Source organism: Larimichthys crocea, chromosome XXII (genome assembly GCF_000972845.2).
Source record: "Larimichthys crocea isolate SSNF chromosome XXII, L_crocea_2.0, whole genome shotgun sequence".
In the NCBI taxonomy this organism is placed as follows: domain Eukaryota; kingdom Metazoa; phylum Chordata; class Actinopteri; family Sciaenidae; genus Larimichthys; species Larimichthys crocea.
This window is the reverse complement of record NC_040032.1, coordinates 8,449,015-8,467,445: the sequence shown is the minus strand read 5'-3', so window position 1 is coordinate 8,467,445 and position 18,431 is coordinate 8,449,015. Positions and strand designations below refer to the sequence as shown.

At 44.6% G+C, this 18,431-nt stretch overlaps 1 protein-coding gene and 1 long non-coding RNA gene across 4 annotated transcripts in view; one reads left to right on the top strand and one right to left on the bottom strand.

Annotated features, from left to right (window-relative positions):
• The window catches only part of LOC104935301 (sodium/potassium/calcium exchanger 3), a 36,048-nt gene extending 18,063 nt beyond the window's left edge, over nucleotides 1–17,985 (top strand). The window contains exons 9-18 of one of the 3 annotated variants that reach the window (XR_003461502.1): nucleotides 12,318–12,371; nucleotides 12,527–12,669; nucleotides 12,748–12,914; nucleotides 12,993–13,221; nucleotides 13,319–13,485; nucleotides 14,103–14,217; nucleotides 14,307–14,419; nucleotides 14,559–14,624; nucleotides 15,610–15,819; nucleotides 17,795–17,985. Coding sequence is in view for 1 of the 3 variants with exons in the window: in XM_027273851.1 (XP_027129652.1) it covers nucleotides 12,318–12,371; nucleotides 12,527–12,669; nucleotides 12,748–12,914; nucleotides 12,993–13,221; nucleotides 13,319–13,485; nucleotides 14,103–14,217; nucleotides 14,307–14,419; nucleotides 14,559–14,624; nucleotides 15,610–15,720 (1,165 nt within the window). In the remaining 2 variants the exon portion in view is untranslated. Of the gene's footprint in view, nucleotides 1–12,317; nucleotides 12,372–12,526; nucleotides 12,670–12,747; nucleotides 12,915–12,992; nucleotides 13,222–13,318; nucleotides 13,486–14,102; nucleotides 14,218–14,306; nucleotides 14,420–14,558; nucleotides 14,625–15,609; nucleotides 15,997–17,794 lie in introns of those variants that run through there. The other 2 variants (XM_027273851.1, XR_003461503.1) reach the window with 2 other exon arrangements.
• Nucleotides 332–17,798, bottom strand: LOC113744410 (uncharacterized). Its single transcript, XR_003461504.1, has 3 exons — nucleotides 16,584–17,798; nucleotides 7,437–7,439; nucleotides 332–343 (listed from the first exon to the last, which is right to left on the bottom strand). It is a non-coding gene; the product is annotated as an uncharacterized LOC113744410 (long non-coding RNA).
• Nucleotides 17,986–18,431: the final 446 nt, after the last annotated feature.

Here is an 18,431-nt window from a genome sequence, read left to right as displayed (position 1 = left end):
CAATCTCAGAGGTGTCGTGGCAGTGGAATTGACGGACAATCTGTCCCTGCATGTTCACCCATCTGCCCTGCAGTTCACCCCGTCATGGATGCCGCGTGAAGACGTACCGCTGGCAGTGCATAGAGTGCAAGTGCTGCAACATGGGCGGCAACCTCGGAGAACGACGTGAGTTCACCCGCCGCCACTTGTACGCCACGTCACAAAATCTGTGCTGAGGTGTTAACGTCTTCCGTTTCCTGTTTGTACGGATCAGCTTCTGTTCTGGTGACGACTTGTCGAGGGATCACATGTACTGCTCACCGCCCTGTCGGAACTCACCAGAAGGTAAGTTCACCACGCTGACCTCTGAGGAGGAGCGGTGGAGCTCAGGATGGAGCGTCTCATTTTAAGTTTCACAGTGGAAGATCCGGTGAGCAAGCAGGCGCGGATCAGCTGTTCACCTAAACATCTGGAATGTTTCTTTGCTGAGCATTGACAGAGATGCTGCAGGCCTGAACTCACGACACCATGATTGGTTTTTCACTTGTTACAAGTGTGGGTCGATTAACGAACAGTAAATATACTTCACCTGAACCACCCACTCCACCTCCGATGGAGCTGCAAGGTGGGAGCTGGTCCGGCTCAGCCTGGGGGACGTTAAAAAAAAAGCTCTTTTGTCTGTGTCCGTCTCGTCTCAGGAGCTGGAGCTGTCTCGATGTCTGGACCTGTTGAAGGACAAGGCCTCCATATACCAGAACCGAGCGCCCGCGCCGTCGGATGGCCGCCCCCACTCAAAAAAAAAGCCCCTCCTGCATCACTCACCGTCCCCGCCGACGTCTGACTGACCTTCATTTAGACGATTAACTCTCTCAGAACAGAACCAGCCAGATTGGAGCAGAAACCGAAATTTCACACAGAAACCGCCAAAATCTGACTTCCCTGTTCAGGTTTTTTGATCGCTCAGACCTGGCGGGGGGGGGTGTCCCCGCAGCAGGACCAGGGCTCGGTGTGCACGGCATGGCCTTCCTTGCTCCCGTGATAACGACTTGTATAATATTTTATAATTTCTATCTAAGAGTTTGTACAGGTCGAGGATCGATGGTCGTGGTTGCTCTTTTCATTAGTGCCCATTCATCCACGTGTTTCTTTTTCTGGCACTGGCCTGATTTTTATTAAAGATTCACTTCACTCGAGTTTAAAGGGATCTAACTGTAATGATTTCCCCATAACTGCACTGCACGCCGCACGCACGCCCAGACGCTTAAAGCTAACAGGAAGTAGGCGAAGGAAGTGTGGCCGCTCGTGGAAGCGGCTCGAAGGCTGAAGGGAGTGTCAGGGATGGCAGGTTAGACTTCAAGGAAGCTTAATGGGTGCTCGTTCCTTCCAGACTCTGGAGCCGCTTCAGTCGTCGTGTTTTCCAGCCTCACCGCCGCGTTCATGCAGCCTGATCATCATGTCGGGTTAGTTTTTGATTGGATGATGATGATTGGCTGCAGGTACTGTCCAGAGAGAAGCGGCTCTTCTTGTAACAGTTCCTTCTGGTGGGCTCAAAGACAAAGTCTGAACTGCTGAAGCAGTCACGTTACATCAACACGTCAGTAATTTCAGTCATGGCGGCTTTCATTAAACTCTCCAGTGAACAGGGCGCAAGGGCTCGGTAATTTGTTTGCAAGCTACCATGCTTGGTAGTCCGTCTCCGCGTTGGGGTCGGCAGAGGTGGTCGGGAAGGCAGTGTAATAGAAAATTAACCATGACTATCAGGTCGTTTCAAGAGCCACTGAACAATTACTAAAGCATTACACGAGTATAACTTGGTTTTATTTTCTCATCACGTTAGTTCTTTAGAGGGCAGCGGCGACAGAATACTCTGATGGTTTTTTGTATTCATCATGGTGACGTTTGCATGTCCTGATGCGTTTCGGACACTTTTTGGGAGTGGAAGTTGCTTTCTAGTTTTTTTATTCCTGTCCGGATCTCAGCCCGAGGCCGTCCTCGTTCCAAAGCCCGGACGCAAAAAAGCCATAATGTGATCAAGAGCAATTGTTGTGGAGCTGCACATTAAAAAGCTGAGGGGCCCCGGTGTTCGGACGATTAACGGGATAATTATTTTTTTTTATATCAGATTAGGGAATCTCTCTGGGTGGCCGAGCTTTCGGGAGAGGGATCGCGCACGAGGTCACAGGTTTACGGAGTTTACGGTGAATTCTCTTTGGGTGGATTTGAATTTGGATTGTGATGGAAATGTTTTTATTGATACGAAATCTGGTCCTTCAGGAAATAAAATACTAGGCACTATGACCCGTCTTTCTTCTTCATGAACACTGAAATTAACGATGGGTTGGGATGATTCAGAAATTCCTTGACTGAAGCACTTCAACGGATTTTGAATAACGCGTCTCTCTTCCGGGCCGCTTTTGTTCCCACAGCTTCAATCTTTCATTCAAGTTCACCCGCTCTTATAGAAAACAAACAAAACGCGTCATTAATGCAGACGATGCGGTGATTTCCTAACGAGCTCAGCAGCCACGGACTCAGTGAAACAGGACAAAGAAAGTCAGCTTCAGTTGTAAAAGACGACAAAAACCAGGACCAAACTCGACGTAGTTCGGACTCCTGACCGAAAATTAGACTAAAACATCGGTCACATCAAGTAGCCGGAAACACGACGCATATTCAGAAAAACTGAAGCCCGATCAGTTTCAATCAGTTCCAGTAAAAACACAGAGCGGTTAAACATTTCTGCAAGGTCAGCTTCCAGTTTTCTGTTTTTCTGCTGACATTTATTAACTTAGACTTTTTAGTTTAGTTTCACATTTGATCTTTAAATTTTCGCGATTTATACATTTAAAGTTACAGGACATGTTTGAAGAGTTAATGACTAAAATTTGTCGCTCAGTTTTTCAGAATAAACCCGAAATAGTTTGTCAGGCAGAATTCAAGTTTGTCTTTGGATTTTATTTAAAATGTTTAAATTTAGAAATCACTGTCATACAAGCCAATGAGTGGTACATTTGTTAATTAAATAAATTTATAGATATTTTGAATCAATTTTTGGCCTCAAAAGTTTTTAAATCTACCAAAAAAGTCAAACTGTAAAATCAGAAACTCAATGACTTTAAAACAAGTTTCCTGAATATAGAACAAATGTGGTAAGTTAGAGAAACTTCAGTCGTGTTAATTTAACTTCATAATTAACTTCATGGAATCTGTGTTTTCTGTCTTGCTCCATTAGAGGGGGCGCGCACGGACTAAACTGTCTAATCATCAGCTGCTGCGTCCAATCACATCACAGCTGCCGACAGGAACACAGACAATGATGGGTTGTGCACAGTTTGTTTTTTATTGGACCAATACAACAACAGTCCTATGACCCTCATACAGCTCTAACCAATACAAATGTCCAACATGTCACTGCAGAACACAGAACATTCAGAGTGCTGTGAAACCGACACGACACCGGACCGGATCCGTTTGGTTGTGCTGTTCAGACTGATATAACAGTCTGAACAAACTGTCCAATCAAATTAGGGAAAAACCAACGATAAGACGTGGCAGAAACAAAAAACGATCAATTTTCAATACGATTATCGTCAGTAAAATGTCCATCTTGTCTTTTGATTGGAATGGAAAGAATGAAATTGTTCAACTAACCGTCCAGAAACTCAAAGATAACATTTATCATGTTCGGTACTTTGTATCTTGTGGATGTGCATTTATATTTTATTAGCACATTAAAGCGGCACACGTCGCTCTTCAGGTGCAAATGTGTAAAAATGAACGAAATCCAAACGGAAGTTACGAGAGAAATATGAAGAATACATGAAAATGGATGAACGTTTAAACTTTACAAATCTGAATGTTTCCTTAAAAGGAATTCAAACCTGTGAACGGAGTTTTGTTCATGTCACTTAATAACAGTTTTGAAGACGCTGTAACTTGTAGTTTGAATTTGAACTATCGGGCGCGCGTCATTCATCCGGGTTTTACAAGAATTCACGACATCGTTTAGTTTTTTAAAATAGCAAAAACGCCACAAAACTATTTCCTGTCAGACATTCATCATTGGTAAAACTATTGTTACTTTACAAACAGAAAAAGTTTTCTCAATAGTAATAATAAGTATACAGCCATGTTGAAAAAGAACAAAGGTTCAACCTTTGGTGGAACCTTTAATCGATTGTGTAAGTGGATCGAAATATGAACAAACATGTTTTCATGTACTTATTGAAACTTTCTGAAAAGGTTCCACCAAAGTTAAAATATCTCAGAAACAAACAAACAAATCGATGGTCGTAACCTAAACGTGAAGCAGTAACAAACCACTAACTGCACTGCAAATTGGGTGACACTCTAAGAACTTATATATTAATTTCGGGAATAAGACGTCTAAAAATACTGTCACTTCATCATCGCGTACCCGACCTGAGAAGCAGCGAGGCCAAGTCGTCGGCGGTCAGCCGGTGCGTCTAACGAAGCGTTCTGTCACTGAACCATGTAAATATTCAACACTGAAGTTAAGTCAGCTCAGGTTTACTTCAAACATATTTAAAACCTACGGCCGACACAAATCGTGTTATCGTCAACGACCATGCTGGCAGATTATCTGAATTATTAATTTAATTAGTGATTTCTACAACCAACAATCAAAAGGAGATTTACCTGTAACGAGAGAAAAGTGAGTCGGTTGTTTTCACTGATCAATGTGAAACGTGTTCATGTCAGCGTGTTGTCACGTTATAGTTTAAATCTGCACGTTCATGCTGAACGAAACATGACTCTGACATCTGATCCACATCGACTGGGAACTGTTGACATATTATATATTGTAGCTGTAATATAAATACTTGTTAATTAACTTTAATTCATTTTACGTCTTAAAGATAGCTGATCCATTTAGGATCCGTCTCATTTTAACTCATTTAGGCTGATAAAATTAGAAAATCTGTGATTAAATATGTTTTAGAATATATTTGCGTTTTTTTTGTCTTTCAACATTCAAATATAAAGAAAATTAGTAACGTGGAGACGGGAAGTGACGTCATGACAAACAATCGATATTAACGTGAACAATGAAATCTACGTTGTAAGAACAAGTCGATTAAACTGACCTGTAAACGTTAAATGGATTAGGGCTTAAAATGAAACGTTGTTATTGTTAGTAATTAGTTATTATTATTTTATTATTATTATTATTATTATTATTATTATTAGTAGCTGGTAGTTAACTTTGAGGCTTTTAGCAGGAAGTGACTTCGCGAATCTTCGTAGAAAGTCGGAGATTTTGGTGTTTTTTATGTAAAAAACAGAAAATTCCGGTTTTAAAGTTTGTGAATATCGTCAAACATCAGCAACCAGGCTAACGAGGCAGCAGAGCAACTTCCTGTTTGAATAAATCCTGGCCAGGTCATTGTCCCATTTCTGATAATTAATCTAGTTTTAAATCTAAGAACACTTCACTGTAAAAAGGATTGGTGCGGTTCAGACGGTCAGCGTGGACTCACAAAGAAAACGACGACGAGCAAGAGTACTTTTTTTTTTTTTGGTGACAGGTGGAGTGCTCAGCACATGCACTCTGACGGGTGACGTCGAACCTTTAGGGCCTCGTCACATCTGCCGCGAACAGGATGGAGCAGAGCAAGGAAGTGGGCGTAGAGGAACAGCAGCCCAGACGCGAGCCGGCGATCGAGCCTCCAGTGGTTCAGATGAACCTCATCACCTGAAAGCAGAGACGAGATCCACAATGATACAACACAGTCAGAAAATCACAAGTTCAATTATAATACAGGGCCGTCGATGAGCGCCGCCCCGCTTACAAGTCAGGGTTCGAGTCGACTGCGGCTTCTTTGCTGCAGGTCGTTCCACATGAAGTCCATCAACATCTCACAGCTGCTAAAGACAGACCACTTTAAGGTCTCAGACCAAAGACAACTCTGGAGTCCTCTTAAGTTATTTGTTAACTGGCCGAGACATCAGCCAAATGTTCTGGAACAAACTCGGCAGCTCGTGAATCTGCAAGTGACGCCTGATGAGTCAACAACAGCAAAACCTTCACCCAGATTTGGGGAACACGAGCTGCCTGTGGCAGGATTGAACAACTCTCTGCTAGTCGGTCAATGACTGTCCCTCAATTCAGCTGGTCTGAACGCCTGTGTTTCAACATTCACCCTGAAAGGTTCAATTTATATCTGTCGGTCCCGAAGATGCTGAAGTCTAATTATCCATGAGCGACACAACATGAAACTGTAAAGCCCCCCACACATCATCCAATATAAATCATCATATTATCAATACATCTGTGACAACATCAAGAGGCTGACTGAGCTATGGTAAAGGTCACGTCACTTTCCTCCGGCAGGGACCTGGAGGGTGAAACTACACCTCTAAACCAGAAACGGACGTTATATATTATGATACTCCTGAGCTCACGTTTGTCTCTTTGTAAGAGACGGCGACATCAACATGTACAGCAGAAACTTTCTGTGAGAATTAAAGACCAGCAACAGGATTCCCAGCACTCTTCTATCCTTTAAGGTTCTCAGATGGAAAACCAGATCGTCGAAAACTTCCTGGGTTTCTGTCATGAAACATGCAAGGTTAATCATAAGTTCGGAAGGTTCAGTTATTTTCATTAAAAAACCTCCTCTGCAGAGGAGACAATGACATCCACATGATTAGACTGAATTAAAATCTCATTTACCCGTCAGAAAGACAGAGGCCAGCAGCAGGATGACAGAATAACACCAGTCCGTTATTATTTATGGAGATCTGGCGGATGAAAAAAAGCTGCTGTCAGTTTCATTATGAGCGTCGGAATACAATGAGAAATTCAGTCAGCTTCAGTCCACATGGCAGAATAACCAGGGAGAATCGCAGGCAGAAAGGAAAAAGAGATGAAGTGTTTGCATACTGATGATCCGTGTCCACCACAAGGGTACGCAAAGCCCAGGGAAACCCAACCCAGCAGGATGTCAAGAGAGTGCTTCCGATGGAGTTAGAACAACCGCCATGTCCCCCATGCCTGGAAGAGACGGGAAAGGTGACGGAGAAAACGCTTGGAACGAAGCCTCGCACCAACGAGACAGAAACACCAGAGAAGACCTTTCCCTCACCTTGTCGAGCTACAATCAGACTCGCCAGGCAGTCCGGCAACGCGCGTCCCCCCCCGCCGCAGGAAACGTGATGCCCCCCATGATGTAGTCCCGGGATTCTAGATTGTGGCTGATGAATGGGTACCTGAAACCGTGAGAAAACATCAGCTAAGAAAGGTGTAATTGGTGATGTGAGGACGCGGTGGTCATCACCGGGTTAAAATCATTTACACACACATAAAGGAATTAAAAGCGTCTACGCAAACTGGGACGTTATCGAGGCAGCTGGACTCTTAGGAATCTTGAAGATGCGCAGCACAAACGGATCAGTGTAGTTGGGTGAACGGCGGAGTAAACGCGCCGTGCCACATGCTGTTGTTTTAAGGGGTCACACTCATGAGGGCAGGGTGAACCCAAGAACCAAGGTGACCTCACTGACCCACAGGTGACCTTAACGACCCACAGGTGACCTACGACCCACAGGTGTCCTTACGACCCACAGGTACCTCAGCGACCCACAGGGGGACCTCAGCACCCCAGGTGAGGACCTCACTGACCCACAGGTGACCTTAACGACACCACAGGTGACCTCAGCGACCCACAGGTGACCTTAAACGACCCACAGGTGAACTCAACAACAGGTGACCTCAACATCAGATAAAACTAATGAAGCCTCTTGGATGAGATGCGACATTTCGTCCAGAAACCTCAGCCAGCCCCAAGCTTTGCCTACGATAACCTTCAAGTTTCTTTCAGACCGAGCTCCCTGTCCATCTGCCCTTCGTAACCATCCACACAAATGAGGGAGGAAAGACAGCGAGCCACAGGGTGGAGGCCACAAGGTGACCATGAACGCAGCGGTGCCAGCGTGGCAGGATACAGTTGGGCACAGTGCAGTAAGAGCAGGAAGGCCATAGCCACGTGATCACCCACTTTGACCCGCGCCGAAGGCCTCCTGTGGGGAGCAGGGAGTCCGTCAGGACAGACATGGCAGGTTGTAAATACAGGTTAACACCTTCCTGGTGTCTGGTGCTGGTTCTTCCTCACCATGGTATGCGCACAGGAATGAAGATCCCGTCCTCGTCCTCCTCCGGCGTGGCACAAACCTCGACACCCAGCTTGTCTCCGGACTCCACGTCCTCCCATCGCGGTCCCTTGCCTCCGGTCTCCACACTGCAGGACTCCGTCCTCTTTAGGCTGTTGCTGGTGACCCGCGTCTTGAACCCGGGTCCAGCCTCGCCGTCCGTGGTCTTCGAGCGCTGGATCAGCTCTGGCTCTGCAGAGAAAAGCGGGAAATCTTGTGTTGTAGACGCTCGAGAAAACGCGGCTAATGAGTGACTTGTTCGTTACCGTCGCGGATGAGCCGCGTCCCGCCATGGAAGCCGGGTGCTCGGCGAGAATTTAGGGGTGATCATGACCCGCAGAAAAGCCGGCCTCGGAGAACGACAGTTGTTGTGCGGGTTCAGGAATGAGAAGCTCGTCCACCAGGATAAGCCGGAGCAGGATCCCTGCCCACAGGCCCGACCTGTGAAACGTTTTCAAGGTTTGATTCGTGTTGGGAGACAGCGAACGACGGCGAGCACCACAACAATATAACAAACTTTGTTGAGCAGAACCATGGAGGTGTTGCACGGCCGAGGCCGTCCTCGCCCAATCTTGTCGTCCGTTGGTGATTCGTCTGATTCCGGGGCAGCACGGCCTCCGCGCTCCCGAAGCTGCCGCGTCAAGACGCCCAGAATCTGAGAGTTGAACCGGCAGGCCAATCACACAACAGTCAACAACCTCCAGAAATAAAAACAAACTTGAAAAATGTTTTTGGGAATATGCTGATTAGATTCAGGAAACACCGAGCACGTTCTGTTTCTGAATATATGCTCCGCACATTTTTTCTCTCAAAGAATTCTGGTTTTATTGTTTGTTTTGTTTTTACTGATGAATCACGCATGATATGATGTAGACTCCATCATGGTGGTCATGAGCAGCAGAGACTCCCACCTGACGAACAGCAAAGAGAACAGGGTGTAAACGCAGGTGTGACAGTTGGACAGGGGGTGTTAGAGGACACAGACAAACGGCATCTTTAAAATCAGACTGTAATAACTTAGTTAATATTTATAATGGAACAGATAATTTTAATCACACACTGAATCTGATACAACGATGAAAGAGATTTAATATCAGAATAATGGTTTGTCTGGAATTATTAAACTGATGCAATCTCATGTATTCATTTTCTCATATTAATACTGTCTATGCGTTTTTTCTTTTCAGTGAGAAACGAAACAGTGACAATGTTTCTACATGTTATAAGTGTGACTCGGGTTCATCGAGAAGCAGCTCGCCTCGCAGGCTGTTACTGCGCCGCGGAGCAACAAGCAGCGCCCTCAAGAAAACAATCCGGAACCAGAATCTGGACCGACCCGTGATCAACACGTCATTTACTGTGATTGTGGTCTTTGCACCAATCAGAGGTAAGCATCTTAGCAAATCAAACTGTGATGTTCATCAAACCATCAAGTGAGTGTAACGCCCACTGTGTAACTTGTGGTCCAAGCCCGTACTCGATATATGTTCTGATTACCATTTACTTCTGATCAACAACTACACAAGTTGACAACTTTTCTAACAGCGAACATAAGGCTCTCTTCCTCCTCTGCGCCATTATGGTCCATGGACGACTGTGAGCCCGGTTTAAAATTGCCCGCTCCGTCGGCCAGCTCGGGTTCGGGACGACACTGGCTCCACTGCCTCGGGCCTGCCAGCTACACGGAGCTAACCCTCGGTTACAGTAACAGGCTACGCTAACAGAGCTAGGAGCGTAAAGCACGCAGCTAACAATTGAGCTAACAGCAGCGACTGAGCAACAGAGAATGAGCTAACGACTAGCACGCGCTAACATTGAGTAACACAGCAACTAACACCTGAGCTAAACAGCAGCTAACATGGCTAAAGCGCAACATGAGCAACAGATGAGCTACAGCAAGCTAACAGACGCTAACGCAGCTAACAATGAGCTAACGCAACTCGAGCTAACAGGGATAAAGACGAGCTAACAGAGCGTACGCAGCTAACAGGTAGCTAAACACAGCTAACAGATGAGCTAAAGCAATAGCTAATGGAGCTAACAGACAGCTAACAGATGAGCCTAACACCTCGACTAGCTAACAGCAGCCCTAAGCTAACGGCGAACTGATATGAGCTTACAGCAGCCGATGAGTACAAATAATCGAGCAAACATGAGCTACAAGACTGAGCTGAACATGAGCTAACAAGGCAGCTAACAAACTGCTAACAGCAGCTAAGGGATTGGGCAGGCGGCTCAGGTTAACAGTCACTAACAGACTGAGCTAAAGCGCTACACAGCTACCGACTGAGCTAACGTACAGCAGAACATGAGCTAACAGAGCAACAGAGCTAACCAGCAGCTAAAGGCTAAACAGACTCTTGAGCTAAACAGATGGTAGGCTAACAGCACTACTAGCACAGACTAAGATAATGAGCTAACAAGTCAAGATACTAACGAGCTCAGCAATACTAACAAATAGCTAATGAGCTAACAGCAGCTAACAAAACTGACCTAACACGCTCAAGCTACAACAGACTGAGCTAAACCATGAGCTAACAGAACTGAGCTACATAGCTAACAGACGACTGAGCTAACTGAGCTAACAGCAGCTAACAGACTGACAAGCCTAACAGACTAGTAAGAAGCTACAGCAGCTTAACAAGACTAGCTAACAGCAGCTAACATGAGAGAGACAACATGACTAACAGACGAGATTAACATGAGCTAACAATGAGCTAACAAACTGAGCTAACAGGCAAGCTGACTAGACTGAGCTAACATGCAGCTAACAGGACTGAGCTAACATGCAGCTAAACTAGCAGCTATACAGACTGATCTAACATGAGCTAACAGCACTAAGCAGAACACTGAGCTAACAGCAGACAACTGCACATGACTACAGAGCTAACAGCTGAGCTAACAGCCAGCTAACCACAACTGAGGCTCACAACAGCAATGCTAACATGCAAGTAACAGACTGAGCTAACATGAGCTACCGACAAGACTGAGCTAACAGGAGCTAACAGACTGGAAGCTAAAACATGGAGCTAAAGCAGCTAACAGACTGAGCGAACATGAGCTAACAGCAGCTAACAGACTGAGCTAAACAGCAGCTAACTGAGCTAACAGCAGCTACAGACTGACTAACATGAGGCTACAGCACAAAAGACTGAGCTAACATGAGCTTAACAGCAGCGAACAAACTGAGCTAACATGAGCTAAACAGCAAGCTAACAGGACGGAGCCTAACAGCAGCTAACAAACTGAGCGCTAACAAACTGAGCTAACATTAGTTCTCTCCATCTGTGGACATGTCTCATTAATGCATGTTACTAACCAAACTTCCCCGGAGTTTCTGTGCTCTGTCGTCCAGCAGGTTCTCGTGGATCGTGGCTGCTGCTGTGATCCTGCATGACGCCCACTACATATATTATTACTGTCATCATTACTACCATATCTATTACTGTAATCATTTTTATCATTCATTATAATTCATTGTCATTTTATCAGTCATTGTACAATATGTTTGTGTTGATTTGTCCTGTACACGTGACATCCATTGCACGTCTGTCCGTCCTGGGAGAGGGATCCCTCCTCTGTGGCTCTTCCTGAGGTTTCTTCCACATTTTTCCCTGTTAAAGGTTTTTTGTGGGCAAGTTTTTCCTCACTGGAACCGAGGGTCTAAGGACAGAGGGTGTCACTCCCTGTACAGATTGTAAAGCCCTCTGAGGCAAATGTACTTTGTGACTTTGGGCTATACAAATAAAATTGATTTGATTTGATTTGATTTGCTTGTTGCTCCGCGGGCTGAGAACAGTCCTGCGAGGCGGAGCTGCTTCCTGCGATGAACACAGAGTCACAGTTATAACATGTTACAACATTTCACTGTTTAAGTTTCTCACTGAAAAGAAAAAAACATGAGACATTATTAATTATGAGAAAATGAATAAATGAGATTGAATCAGTTTAATAATTCCAGACAAACAAATTATTCTGATATTAAATCATCTTCATCGTCGTATCAGATTCAGTGTGAATGTAATTATCTGTTCCATTATAAATATTAATCTAAGTTATTACAGTCTGATTAAAGATGACGTTTGTCTTTGTCCTCTAACACACCTGTCCACACCTGTTCACACCTGTTCACACCTGTTCACACCTGTTCTCTTTGCTGTTCGCAGGTGGGAGTCTCTGCTGCTCATGACCATGTATGGAGTCTACATCATTATCATGAAGTGAGTCATCAGTAAAAACAAAAAATAAAACCAGAATCTGGTTATTCAGATGACAGAACGTGGTCGGTGTTTCATGAAGCTAATTCAGAATATTTCCCAAAAACATTTTTCAGTTGTTTTTATTTCTGAAGCTGACGGTCTGTGATTGGCTGCAGGTTCAACTCTCAGATTCTGGCGTTCGTGACGCGGCAGCTTCGGAGCGCGAGGCCGTGCTGCCCCGGATCAGACGATCACACGGACGACAAGATGGGCGAGGACGCCTCGGCGTGCAACACCTCCATGGTTCTGCTCAACAAAGGTGGTTATATTGTTGCCGTGCTCGCCGTCTGTTCGCTGATCTCACCAACACGAATCAAACATTGAAACGTCTTCACAGGTCGGGCCTGTGGGCAGGAGCCTGCTCCGGTTATCATGGTGGACGAGCTTCTCATCCTGAACCCGCACAAACTGTCGTTCTCCGAGGCCGGCCTGCGGGTCATGATCACCCCTCACTTCTCGCCGCGCACCAGGCTGTCCATGGCGGGACGCGTGCTCATCAGCGAGGTAACGAACACGTCGCTCATTAAGACACGCGTGTTCTCGCAGCTCTACAACACAAAGCTTCCTGCTTTTCTCTCGCAGAGACAGAGGCTGATCCAGAGCTCGAAGAACCAATGGGACGGCGAGGCTGGACCCGGGTCAAGACGCGGGTCAACCAGCAACAGCCTAAAGAGGACGGAGTCCTGCAGTGTGGAGAACGGAGGCAAGGGACCCGCGATGGGAGACGTAGAGTCCGGAGACAAGCTGGGGGTCGAGGTGTGCCAGCCGGAGGAGGACGAGGACGGGATCTTCAGTCCTGTGCGCATACCAGGTGAGGAAGACCAGCACCAGAACCAGGAGGTGTTAACCTGTATTTAAACTTTAAATACTGCCATGTACTGTCCTGACGGACTCCCTGCTCCCCACAGGAGGCTGCTGTGCGCGGGTCAAGTGGGTGATCACGTGGCCTCTGGGCCTCCTGCTCTACTGCACTGTGCCCAACTGTATCCTGCCACGCTGGCACCGCTGGTTCATGGTCACCTTTGTGGCCTCCACCCTGTGGATCGCTGTCTTCTCCTACCTCATGGTGTGGATGGTAAGAAGGCAGATGGACGGGGAGCTCCGGTTCTGAAAGAACCATGAAGGTTATCGGAGGCAGCTGGACTGGCTGAGGTTCTGGAAGAAATGTCGCCTCTCATCCAAGAGGCTTCATTAGTTTTATCTGACTGGTGGGTCACCTGTTGTTGAGGTCACCTGTGGGTCGTTAAGGTCACCTGTGGGTCGTTAAGGTCACCTGTGGGTCTTTAAGGTCACCTGTGGGTCAGTGAGGTCACCTGTGGGTCGGTGAGGTCACCTGTGGGTCGGTGAGGTCACCTGTGGGTCGTTAAGGTCACCTGTGGGTCGTTAAGGTCACCTGTGGGTCAGTGAGGTCACCTGTGGGTCTTGGGTTCACTCTGCCCTCATGAGTTGTGACCCCTCAAACACACAGCATGCAGAGCGGCTGCGTACTCCGCCGTTCACCAACTCACACCTGATCCGTTTGTGATGCGTCATCTTCGAGAATCTAAGAGTCCAGCTGCCTCGATAACGTCACAGTTGTGCGTAGACGCTTTAATTCCTTCTATGTGCTGTGTAAATGATTAAACAGGTGATGACACCGCGTCCTCACATCACTCATACACCTTTCTTCAGCTGATGTTCTCACGGTTTCAGGTCACCATCATCAGCCACACACTAGACATCCCGGACTACATCATGGGCATCACGTTCCTGGCGGCGGGGACGAGCGTGCCGGACTGCATGGCGAGTCTGATTGTAGCTCGACAAGGTGAGAAAGCGTCTTCTCTGGTGTCTTCTGTCTTCGTGGTGCGAGGCTTCGTTCCAGCGTTTCTCCGTCACCTTTCCCGTCTCTTCCAGGCATGGGGGACATGGCGGTGTCTAACTCCATAGGAAGCAATATCTTTGACATCCTGCTGGGTTTGGGTTTCCCCTGGGCTTTGCGTACCCTTGTGGTGGACCACGGATCATCAGTATGCAAACACTTCATCTCTTTTTCCTTCTGCCTGCGATTCTCCTGGTTTATTCTGCATGTGACTGAGCTGACTGAAGTTTCTCATTCGTATCCGACGCTCATAATGAAACTGACAGCAGCTTGTTTTTCATCCGCAGATCTCCATAAATAATAAAGGACTGGTGTATTCTGTCATCCTGCTGCTGGCCTCTGTCTTTCTGACGGTAAATGAGATTTAATTCAGTCTAATTCATCGTGGACTGTCATTGCTCCTCTGCAGAGGAAGTTTAATGAAATAACTGAACCTTCAGACTTATGATTGACCTGCATGTTTCATGGTGACCAGACAGAAACAGGAAGTTTCTGAAGCAGCTGGTTTTCCATCTGAGAACCTTACATGATAGAAAGAGTCGCTGGAATCCTGTTGCTGGTCTTTAATTCTCACAGAAAGTTTCTGCTGTACATGTTGATGTCGCCGTCGCTACAAAGAGACAAAGTGAGCTCAGAGTATCATATATATAAAGTCCAGTTTCTGGGTTTAGAGGTGTAGTTTCACCCTCCAGGTCCATGACGGAGGACAGTGGACGTGACCTTTAACAAGCTCAGCTCAGACGTCTCGATGTTGTCCTGTCACAGATGTATTGATATATATTGATGAGTTATAGTGATTATGTGTGAGGGGCTTTACAGGTTCATGTTGTGTCGCTCATGGATAATTAGACGTCAGCATCTTTCAGTCAGACAGATAATGAACCTTCAGGGTGAATGTTGAAACACAGGCGTTGTAGTTCAGACCAGCTGAACTGAGGACAGTCATGACCGACAGCAGAGTGTTCACATCCTGCACAGGTAGCTCGTGTTCACCAAACTCTGTGGGTGAAGGTTGCTGTGTTGACTCATCAGGCGTCACCTTGCAGTATTCACGAGCTGCCGAGTTTGTTCCAGAACATTTGGCTGATGTCTCGGCCAGTTAACAAATAAATTAAGAGACATCCAGAGTTGTCTTTGTCTGAGACCTTAAAGTGGTCTGTAGCAGCTGTGAGATGTTTGATGGACATTTATGTGGAACGACCTGCAGCAAAGAGCCGCAGGTGGGATTCGAACCCTGAGCTTCGTACACGGGGCGGACGCTCATCGACGCCCTGTATTATAATGAACTTTGGTTTTCTGACTGTGGTGTATCATTGTGGATCTCGTCTCTGCTTTCAGGTGATGAGCGTTCATCTGAACCACTGGAGGCTGGATCGCCGGCTCGGTCTGGGTCTGCTGTTCCTCTACGCCATCTTCCTGCTCTGCTCCATCCTGTTCGGGCAGATGTGACGAGGCCCTAAAGGTCGAAGGTCAACCCGTCAGACCGCATGCTGAGCACTCACCTGTCACCAAAAAAAAGAAAAAGCGTGCTCGTCGTCGTTGTTCTTTGTGAGTCCACACTGACGTCCTGAACAGCACAAATCCTTTTTGTACAGTGAAGTGTTCTTAGATTAAACTAGATGAATTATCAGAAAATGGAAAATGACATGGCAGATTTATCAAACAGGAAGTGCTCTGCTGCTCGTTAGCCTGGTTGCTGATGTTTGACGATAATTCACAAACTTTAAAAAAGCCTGGTTGCTGATGTTTGACGATAATTCACAAACTTTAAAAACACAAAATCTCCGACTTTTCTACGAAGATTCGAGAAGTCACTTCCTGCTAAAGCCTCAAAGTTAAATACCAGCTAATAATAATAATAATAATAATAATAATAATAACAATAACAACGTTTCATTAAAGCAATAATCCATTAAAGTTTTACAGGCTCAGTTTAATCGACTTTGTTCTTAAACGTAGATTCATTGTTCACGTTAATATCGATGTAATGACGTCACTTCCCGTCTCCACGTTTAATTAATTTATTTATATTTTGAATGTTTGAAAGACAAAAAAACGAAAATATATTCTAAAACATATTTATCACAGAGTTTCTACATTTATCAGCCGTAAATGAGTTAAAATGAGACGACCTAAAATGATCCTGCTGATCTTTAAGACGTAAATGAATAAAGTTAATTAACAAGTATTTATATTTACATATAAAATATATAATATGTTCAACAGTTCCCAGTCAGATGGATCAGAGGTCAGAGATCTTTATATAGAGATCATGTTAGTTCATGAACGTGCAGATTAAACTATAACGTGACAACACGTTTCACATTGATCAGTGAAAACAACAGAATTCACTTTTCTCGTTACAGTAAATCTCCTTTGATTGTTGGTTGTAGAAATCACTAATTAATTAATCATCAGATTTCACAGCGCGGCCCTTTAATCTGCCATGTCATGGTCGTTGAAGATAAAAATATTGTGTCGGCCGTAGGTTTAAATATGTTTGAATGTAAACATGAGCTGACTTTAACTTCAGTGTGGAATATTTACATGCGTTCAGACAGAACGCTTCGTTAGACGCACACGATGACAGACGACTTGGCCTCGCTGCTTCTCAGAGTCGGGTACGCGATGATGAAGCTGACAGTATTTTTAGACGTCTTATTACTGAAATTAATATATAAAGTTCTTCTGAGTGTCACAAACTTTGAGTGCAGGTTAGTGGTAATGCTTCACGTTTAGGTACGACAATCGATGTTTGTTTGTTTCTGAGATCATTTTTAACTTTGGTGGAACATTTTCAGAACGTTTAAATAACGTACATGAAACATGTTTGTTCATATTTAGATCCACGTTAAACAAATCGATAAATGTTCCACCAACGGTTGAACCTTTGTCTTTTTCAAATGGCTGTATAATTATTATTAATATTGAGAAACTTTTTACTGTTTGTAAATGTAACAATAGTTTTACAATGATGAATGTCTGACAGGAAATAGTTTTGTGGCGTTTTTGATATTTTTAAAAAACTAAACGATGTCGTGAATTCTTGTAACCGGATGAATGAAGCGCGCTCCGATAGTTCAAATTCAAACTACAGTTACAGCGTCTTCAAACTTTTATTTCAGTGACATGAAACAAAACTCCGTTCACAGGTTTGAATTCATTTTAAGGAACATTCAGATTTGTAAAACGAGCTGTTTGAATCCGTTTTCATGTATTCTTCATATTTCTCTCGTAACTTCAGTTTGGATTTCGTTCATTTTTAAACATTTGCACCTGAAGAGCGACGTGTGCCGTTTTAATGTGATAATTAAAATATAACTGCACATCCACCAGATACAAAAGTACAGAACACTGATAAATGTTTATCTTTGAGTTTCTGGACGGTTAGTTGAACAATCATCTTTCCATCAAACTCAAAATGACAAGATGACATTTTACTGACGATTAATCGATTAGAAAATTGATCGTTTTTTTGTTTCTGCACGTCTTCATCGTTGTTTTTCCCTAATTTGATTGACAGTTTGTCAGACTGTGATAATCAGTCTGAACAGCACCAAACCAAACGGGTCCGGTCCGGTGTCGTCGTCGGTTTCACAGCACTCTGAATGTTCTGTTTGTTCTGCTGTGACATGTTGGACATGTATTGGTTAGAGCTGTATGAGGTCATAGGACTGTTGTTGTTTGGTCCAATAAAAACAAACTGTGCAACAACCAATCATTGTCTGTGTTCCTGTAGGCAGCTGTGATGTGATTGGACGCAGCAGCTGAATGATTAGAGTTTAGTCCGTGAGCGCCATCTAATGGAGCCAGACAGAAAACACAGATCACATGAAGCTTAATTAACACGACTGAAGTTTCTCTAATTACACATTTGTTCTATATTTCAGGAAACTTGTTAAAGTCAGTGAGTTTCTGGATTTAAACTGTACACTCTTTGCTTGTATGACAGCTGATTTCTAAATTTAACATTTTGAAATATAAAATCAAAGAAAAACTGAATTCTGCCTGAAAAAATATTTTCGGTTAATTCTGAAACTGGAGCGACAAATTTTAGTCATTAACTTAATTACATGTCAACTGTCCAGTAACTTTAAACTGTATAAATAGAGAAATTTAAAGATCAAATGAAACTAAAATAAAAGTCTAAGATAAAGAAA